This window comes from Dasypus novemcinctus, chromosome 18 (genome assembly GCF_030445035.2).
Source record: "Dasypus novemcinctus isolate mDasNov1 chromosome 18, mDasNov1.1.hap2, whole genome shotgun sequence".
Lineage (NCBI taxonomy): Eukaryota > Metazoa > Chordata > Mammalia > Cingulata > Dasypodidae > Dasypus > Dasypus novemcinctus.
The window spans coordinates 71,096,212-71,104,446 of record NC_080690.1 but is presented as its reverse complement, the minus strand read 5'-3'; the positions used below and the strand labels follow the sequence as shown (position 1 = coordinate 71,104,446).

General features: G+C 62.3%; 1 protein-coding gene across 2 annotated transcripts; it reads left to right on the top strand.

Annotated features, from left to right (window-relative positions):
* Positions 1 to 58: 58 nt before the first annotated feature.
* On the top strand, positions 59 to 8,087 carry AKT1S1 (AKT1 substrate 1). Of its 2 annotated transcripts, none has more exons than XM_058280658.2 (5): positions 59 to 130; positions 4,333 to 4,718; positions 5,597 to 5,674; positions 5,753 to 5,922; positions 7,178 to 8,087. In XM_058280658.2, the coding sequence occupies exons 2-5, from the start codon at positions 4,340 to 4,342 to the stop codon at positions 7,319 to 7,321; spliced, it is 771 nt and encodes a 256-aa protein (XP_058136641.1). In that variant the 5' UTR covers positions 59 to 130; positions 4,333 to 4,339; the 3' UTR covers positions 7,322 to 8,087. The 2 variants fall into 2 exon arrangements, with proteins under 2 accessions (XP_058136641.1, XP_023444320.2); XM_023588552.3 differs by lacking the exon at positions 59 to 130 and adding an exon at positions 721 to 789.
* Positions 8,088 to 8,235: the final 148 nt, after the last annotated feature.

Sequence of the window (8,235 nt, the reverse complement as noted above, 5' to 3'; positions counted from 1 at the left end):
ACGCTGTCCCCGAAACGCCCACTTCCTTCCCCATATTGTATGCTGGCGTCGAAGCCAAGGAGGTGCCATTTTTCTCGAGGGCATGGCCATGTGAGGTCCTCGAAAAGAGGAACGGATAAAGGAAAAGAAGGTGAGAGTAGATGTACATCACAAGAGGCGCTGTGGGACTTGGGATAAGGGACGAACCCGTCAAAGCATCCGGAATGAAACATTCCCAATCGATTTTTTAAGTCACCGTCGAGAGAAGACGGTGTGAGCCGCCATGTTGAAACTGGGCGAACCGAAGCAGAAAAGGCTGTCATACTGGATATTGGCCAGCCTTGGGGCGGTAATGGGGGGACGGGGGAAAGAGAACCCATATACAATATGGACAGATGAAGCCAGTCTGGCCACCATGTCATTAATGGGCACTGCTGTCCTTCCCTTCTGTGGGGAAGGTTGACTATGGGTGAGGGACGTCAGGCCACTTGCCTTAATTTATTGGGGTACTGTGTGAGCATGTGCGTACGAACGTACATCCTGGGGACAAATCGAAATGGTCTAGGCTTCTTTCTGGACCAGCTGAAGCCTTTCTTTTCACCGTCTTCCTTATGGGCACCCTGTTGTTGGCCATTGCCCTCCTGGGGGCCGGACGAAGCCCCTGTGGCCATCTTGGTCTCGGGCGGCCCTGATAAGGGAGGTGGGAGGTGCGGCGTGGAGGCGGGCCAACCACGCGGAAGTGACGCAAGGCGCCGCCATGCCTTTTGAGGGCGGTGACGGCGCCGGGCGGGCCATGCTGGCTACGGGCACGTGAGTGAAGGCGGCGTTGTGACCGCGGTGTGGGGACGGTCGCGAGGTTGTGGGGCGCCGGGAGGGCGAACGGCTCGCGGGAGGGCTAGGGCCTGCATACATCAGAGGGCAGAGGTTGCCCAGCGACCCTTCCCTGAGAGCAGGGAAGGCGCCGCACGCGGGAGCCGTTGTGTCTGGCCCGTGACAAAGCCTAGATAGACTCATTCTCCTAGCCTCATTCTCCAGGCTCCACACCCATTCGGATCTTTACCTTGGTCGTGGACCATGTCCACTGTGTCGGGGGTAACCCGAGGGTCTTGGGGCTCCCCTCACCCGTCCAAAGGCGGGACTTCCGGTCTTGGCCTGGGCGGGATTTCCTGTTTTCTTTTTAGTGGAGTGGGTCTTCTCTAGACCCCCGAGCGTGGTGGGGGACCAGCGTGGGCGCTGTCGAGGGGCACCAGACTTCGACCCCGCCCCCGGCTCGGTGGTGCATCCTGGAGTGTCCCACACCTTCGGGTGGGCAGGCCTCCAGTTCCACAGGTGTGGGGGGTTTCCCCAGCACCCCTCATTCCGTGTGGCGGCTCTCCTCCTGGAGCCCTCCACTTCACCTCCCCTCCTCACCTCTCCTCCCTCCTCACCTCATCCTTAGAGGCTAAGCACTCCGGGGCGGGGGCAGGGTCACCTCCTCATTTCTCCCTGATCTCCTAGGGGAGGGGTGTTCCCCGTCTCTCAGCTCCTAGGGGAGGCAGGACTTCCTCCAGCAACTGAAGAGGGGGCTCCCCAGCTTTGGCTACGCTCCTGCTGGGTACCAGGCCCCAGAGAGCCCCCTGGGTCTTGGCAGAGGGGTCTGTGTAAGTCTCCCTCTCCCTCTCCCAGGCTGTGTGACCTTGGACCAGTTGCTTCCCTATTCTGGGCCTCAGTTTCGTCCTTTCTCAGATGGGGACAACATGAGGAGTGCGTGTGAGCCCCTGGACACTGCCAGTTCTGATGAGCCTCGGGGTTGGACAGCAGAAGGCAGTTTCAGTCATCTTTTCTAGCTTGTGTGAATTTTAGGCAGTGTCTTAAAACTCTTTGAGCCTCAGTTTCCCCATCTGGATAAGGAGACCATAAATCTTCTCTAGAATGAGACTGGTGGAGTCCAAGCCCTAGCTCCCCTCTCCCCAGCGGTGTGACTCTAGTCAAGTTACCGCATGACCCTGGGCCCCAGTTTCCCAGTGTAAAGTGGGGTGATAATAGCTCCTCCCTCATCGGATTGGTGTGAGGGTGGGATAAGAGAAAGTGTCCGCGGCACTCAGGTCCCTGCCGGCGTGTGGTGAGCGCTCCATAAACGTCTTGCGTCTCGCTGTGTTGTCTGTCAGGAATGGTGGTAGTTGTATGTGCACCACAAGTGGCTTCCAGCCAGGGCATCCTGCAGCCAGGGCCTGGGTTTTTTCCTTTGTGATAAGACAGCTCCTACCTCAGCAGGGCAGGTAGGAAGATGAGCTGACAGATGTATAGTTTCTGCACAGAGTAGTTGTTCAGTAAACAGCGGCTTCTCTGGTCATGAGCTGCAAAGAACCTGTGAACTGAATTCAAACTCCACACTCCGTGTTTCACCTCACTATAAACCTGGTGGGCTTTTTTCACTTCACTATGAACCTCAGCTCTGCTTGAATCCCTCCAGTGACGCAGTGCCCACTACCTCCCTGAGGAGGGTTCAACTACTCTAGTTTACGTGGGAAGAAAGGGAGGCACAGGGAGGGCGAGGGAGTGCTCCGAGGTCACACAGCAGGTTTGTGGCAGAGGCAAGGCCTGACCAAGACCTCCCCTTCCCGTGCTTTTCCTGCCTTTTTTAAAGAGCACGTCCAGCAGATTGTCTGCTGAGGCGAGGCCTGTCCTGGGGCACTCACATTTTGATGGAGGCGGCAAACAGGTGCAGCTGTCACAAGCTCAGTGTCTGGAGCTCTAGCGGAGGTAGCCCAGGGCACTGTGGGTCGGGAAGGCGCCTGCTCTGTCTCGAGGCACCAGGGAAGTCTTCTCAGAGGAACTGCCGGAGCAGTTTCATTGGAAGTACAAAAGCTTCCGGGGCTCCTTTGTAGGTGCAGAGAGCAGCTCTCCCACCAGGTGTTCATTCATTCATCCCCTTCCAGACACCTGGTAGGTGCCAGGCAGGGCCGGGCGCCCCGAGGCCCCTGGCAGGCCCCCCCCCCCCCGGGGTCTCACAGACTGGAGGGGCAGAGGGAGCCAGGCAGTCACTTGGTGGCAGAGTGAGAAGCGCCATAGTGGGGGCCTGCCTCCAGCTGGGGAGGACGGAGAGCTCCCCAGAGTGGCCCCTGGGTACCCGGGGGCCAGAGAGTGAGCGGAATGATTGACAGTGAAGGCAAGAGGGTAGCAGGTACGGGGTGCAGGCCTCAGGCCTCAGAGGCTCTGGAGAGGCCGGAGTCGATTTTGACTGGGAGATAAGGGTGCGGCCAGGCCACAAAGGACCTCCAGCCAAGCTCAGGAGCTGCGAGCTTGGCCTGGGGGGTGCTAGGCAGGGGCAGGGGCGGGGGGCAGCTCTGGTCCTAGAAAGACCCGTCTGGGGCCACCTGCGTGATGGACCGGAGGCTGGGAGGCCAGGGAAGAAGCTGGGTCAAAGGCTGAGAGGGTGCTGTCCAATAGGAATAGAATGTGAGCCACATAAAGAATTGAAATTTGTCTAGGATCCCCGTTAAAGCTGTCAAGGGTGCATTTCAGAGTTTGAATGTTGTAGGGTGGCTAGCAGGCAGAAAAGTAAAAAAAAAAATCAGCTGGAACTATTTATTTATTTCCCCCCCCCCCCCATGGCTCCCTCATCTGCTCACTGTTTGGGTGCTTTGCTTGTTTTTTCTTTAGGAGGCACCAGGAACCAAATCTGGGACCTCTCATGTGGGAGGCAGGTGCTCAACTGCTTGACCCATATCTGCTCCCTGCTAGTTTGTTTTTGCTCATTGTCTGTTTGTTGTTTGCTTATTGTCTGCTCATTGTTTTTGCTCGTTGTCTACTTGGTTTTTTGCTTGTTGTTTGGTTTTTTGCTCATTGTTTTGTCTTAAAGAAGTACTGGAACCGAACTGGACCTCTTATGTGGGAGGTGGGCGCCCGAATGCTTGAGTCACATCTGCTCCCTGAAACTATTTTTAACATCAGTATTTTATTTAACTCATATCTAAAATGTTATCATGCCTACACGGAACCAATATCACAAAGATTGCGCACGGGCTATTTTACGTTCTTTTTTCCCCCTAAGTTTTGATAACCCTTTGTGTATTTCACCCTTAGAGATACTGGTGGCTCATACTGAACAAGGGCGAGGGGAGGCCGGGCCTGGTGACAGGGCGGGGCGGTGCGGAGGTCCAGGGGCGGGGGCGAGGAGCCTGGGGGGTTAGGAGGGTGCCCGGGGCCTGGCACAGCTGCAGGAGCGGGAGGTTGGGGGGAAGGTGCTGAGCTCAGCTGGGACCAGATGAATGGGGGGGGTCAGAGCAGCTGGGGGGGGGGCATGGGGCCTGGGGGGCAGGCCACCCGCCTGGAGCCGAGCCTCAGCGCCCGCCTGTCCTGCTCTGCCCGCAGGGCGCGGATGGCGTCGGGGCGCCCCGAGGAGCTGTGGGAGGCCGTGGTGGGGGCGGCCGAGCGCTTCCGGGCCCGCACGGGCACGGAGCTGGTGCTGCTGACCGCCGCCCCGCCGCCGCCGCCGCGCCCGGGCCCCTGCGCCTATGCCGCCCACGGCCGCGGCGCCCTGGCCGAGGCGGCGCGCCACTGCCTGCACGACATCGCCCAGGCCCACCGCGCGGCCGCCGCGGCCCGGCCCCCCGCGCCCCCGCCCGCGCCCCAGCCGCCCAGCCCCGACCGCAGCCCGCCCCGGCCTCCCGCGGCCCGCGAGGAGGAGGAGGAGAACGAGGATGAGCCGACCGAGACGGAGACCTCCGGGGAGAGGCTGGGCGCCAGCGATAACGGAGGTGAGCGGGCGGCAGGAGGTGCGCTCCGCTCGCAGCCCTGCTGGTTTGTGGGGGGCCAGGGAGGATGGACAGGCCTGCCCCGGCCTCCCCTCGCTGTGGGGCCTGCGGCAAGTCATTTCCCCTCTCTGAGCCTCTGACTTTACCCTGGGATCCTGGGGCCAACTCGCTGCTGGGAGGCGCTGAGCAGTTGTTCCCACATCTGGAGCCACTAATGTGGGGAAGATGAAGGATAGGCACTCAGGAGGGGTGAGGAGCACATCTCACAGCTGAGGAGAGCAGGGAACAGGGCAGGCAGCTGTTTTGGGGGGAATCTGGAGGTAGGAGGCTTCCCAGAGACTGGGCTTTAAGACTAGGGCTTTGAAGAATGTGTAGGAGTTTGCAAGTGGCTTAATAAATAGGGTTACTGTTTTGTTACTATTATTGCCAAGGGCTGGCTTCCTCACTGTTGCTGGAGAAAAGGCCCATAGGGTTAAGGGCACAGACTCTGGAGCCAGGTAGCCTGGGTTCAGGTCCCAGCGATGCCACTTACTAACTGTGGGAGCTCAGACAACTGACTTGTTTACTCTGTACCTCCAGGCCCACATTGGTAAAAACAGGGATCGTAATTGCCCCGTATTTCTCTTTGCCAATATTTTAAAGTCAGATTATCCCAACATACCTAACGAATTCACGTTCATCCCCCTGATCTGAAAGTGTAAAAGATAGAAACTGGGTCTATTTCTGCCAGTGACCAGGGAAGGGTGTTGTAGGCAGAGGGAACAGTAATCGCGGAAGCCCTGAGGCCTGCCAGGGTCTGGCAAAGGCAGGGAGTAGGGAGCGTCGTGGGCCCCTGAGGCCTGCCAGGGGCCGACTGGCCGGGCCTCTGCCGCCATCCACAGGGCTCTTTGTGATGGACGAGGACACCACCCTCCAGGACCTGCCCCCTTTCTGCGAGTCAGACCCTGAAAGCACAGACGGTGAGCGCCCCGGGCCGTGCCCACCGGCAGGGCGGCTGGAGCGAGGGCGGGTGGAGGCTGAGGTCCCCTCTTTCCCAGATGGCAGCCTGAGCGAGGAGCCCCCGGCTGGCCCCCTAACCTTCTCAGTGCCTCCGGCCTCAGCCCTGCCCACGCAGCAGTACGCCAAGTCCCTGCCCGTATCCGTTCCCGTCTGGGCCTTCAAGGAGAAGAGGACAGAGGCTCGGTCGTCGGATGAAGAGAACGGACAGGTGAGGGGTAAATGGGGGTGGGGGTGGGGGTGAGGACAGCCTCCTCCAGGAAGCCCGTCAGGCTTGGATGTGGTCAGCAACACCTGGTGGTCATGGCATCCACTGAGCAGCGGTACCACCTCCCCCACTTGCCAGGGCCAGAACCCTGAAGCTGTTGTGACATGCGCGCCTCGATGCCCCGCAGGAGCGGCGTGCTTATAAAGGCCTGCTCTGGGCAAGGCCCCGCCCCTCAGCGTGGCAGCCCCTCCCGGGATTGTCCCCACGCTTTGTCCTCCGCTGCTCCAACATCCCACACGTAGTCCCTGCATCGCTGACGCTCCCCGAAGCAGAGGGGACACCAAGGCCCTGAGGGACGGGCCACTTGCCCGAGGTCTCAGCCTGGCCGGGGCCGAGCTGGGATTGGAACCCAGCTTCCTTTAGGGAAGGCGCTGCGGGCGGGGAGGGGGGAGGCGGGAGCAGCCAGCATCCCTCCTCCCTGAGGACACCTCTGTGGGTCCGAGTCTGATCTCCCACCTGACGGTCAAGCTGTCCCACCCACCCCGGCGCGGGCATCAGGAGGGCACCCGCGGCAGGGCCTGCTGGAGACAAAGCAGGGCCCGCTGCGGGCCTGCTCGCTGCTGTGGCAGCCGCGGCATTGGCGGTGCGTCCACCGGGCGCTGAGGCCTCCCGAGTGCCGGGCCCCTGGGCTCGCCTCCAGTGGGCTCAGGTCCCGCGGCCGCGAGGCGGGGGCCACTCCGTTGTGCTGGGAAAACAGACCCGCCCCAGCCAGCCAAGCTCGGGTGCTGGGCTCGGCGCCGGGAGCAGGGCGCTGGGCTGGCCAGGGGGCCCCGAGGGTGCGGGCGCTGGTGGCATGAGAGTCGCCCTCCCAACCAGCCACCGCAGAGCCCCCAATTTAGCCTCCCAGGGACCCTGATACCAGCCCCATTTTTGAGAGGGGGAGACTGAGGCTTGGGGGTGAAATCTCTTGTTGGCACCTGGTCGGTGGCAAAAGCCCTGGTGGGAACTGGGCGAGTCCCTGGTCCTAGGGGTGAGCGCTCTGGTGTCCACGCAGCCCCAGTGGTCCGCGGACAGGCGGCCCTTCCGCTGGGGGCGGGGCGCAGGGCGGGAAGGCTTCCCGGCGGAGGCGGTGCCCGAGCGGGTGCCGGGCCTTCCGGGGAACGGGCCCCGCAGGGGCGGGAGGGCAGGACCGGGCGCAGGCGGGTGGTGAGGCGCGCCGCCGTGCGTGCCGACCCCGCCCGCGCCGCTGTCCCCGCAGCCCTCCTCGCCGGACCTGGACCGCATCGCGGCGAGCATGCGCGCGCTGGTGCTGCGCGAGGCCGAGGACACCCAGGTCTTCGGGGACCTGCCGCGGCCGCGGCTCAACACCAGCGACTTCCAGAAGCTGAAGCAGAAGTACTGAGGCCGGGCCCGAGCTGCGGGCCTCGCTGCGGGCCGGCGCCCGCCCCGCCCACACTACAGCCCGCCCGCGGCGGGGCGGCCTCCCCGCGTCTCCCCAGCCCTCGGCCGGGCCCGTCGGGGCGCCCCCCACCTAGTGGCCGGCCCGAGGAGCGGGGCCCGGCCGGGCTCCTGATTGGCTCTGTCGCCCCTTTTTCTGCCCAGCGACAGATGCTTTCTATTAAGGGATTGGTCGAGGGTCCCGCCGTTTTCTGCCCAGCGACAAGGGCTTCGGCCGCACGCCATTGGCCCGTCCGCGGGCGAGCGGAGGCGAGCCCGGGATTGGGCCGTGCGCTCCGCTTCCGCCTCGGGCCCTGGAGGGGCTCGGCCAATCCTAGAGGCCGTCCACCCGCCGGGAGGCCGCGGCCTAACGGGCTCCAGCCTCCTGGGGGCGTGGCCAAGCCCTCGGCCCGGATGAGCCTTGGAGCCTTCAGTTTACGTTCTTGACACTACTGGGGCTGGGGTCGCCTCTGCCCAAATCCCGCCTCCCGGTCCCTCGGGCCCATCCTCATGGGCTCGTCCCGCAGCAGCCTGCCAAGCGAAGCCCGTCCGCGCGTCAGGACGGCACCAGCTCCCGCCCCTCTCCCCCTTCCCCCACAGGTGCCTTAAAGCGCCCTGTCCACCCCAGGTGGGGGGCAGGGGGCTTCACTCTCCGGCCCTGGTGTGGGGGAGAGTAGGGGGTGGGGATCGGGAGTTGGGGCGCTCTGAGATTAAAAGAGTTTTACCTCTAACGAATGGCTGTGTGGTGTGTTGTGGGTGTTCAACACGTTTTCTGAAGCTGAAAGCGACATCTCATTGGTCCTCACTACAAAGGTGAGAGTTGGAGTTGTCCCCATTTGACAAGGGAGAAAATGGACTGGGTGGGCAAGAAGATTTCAG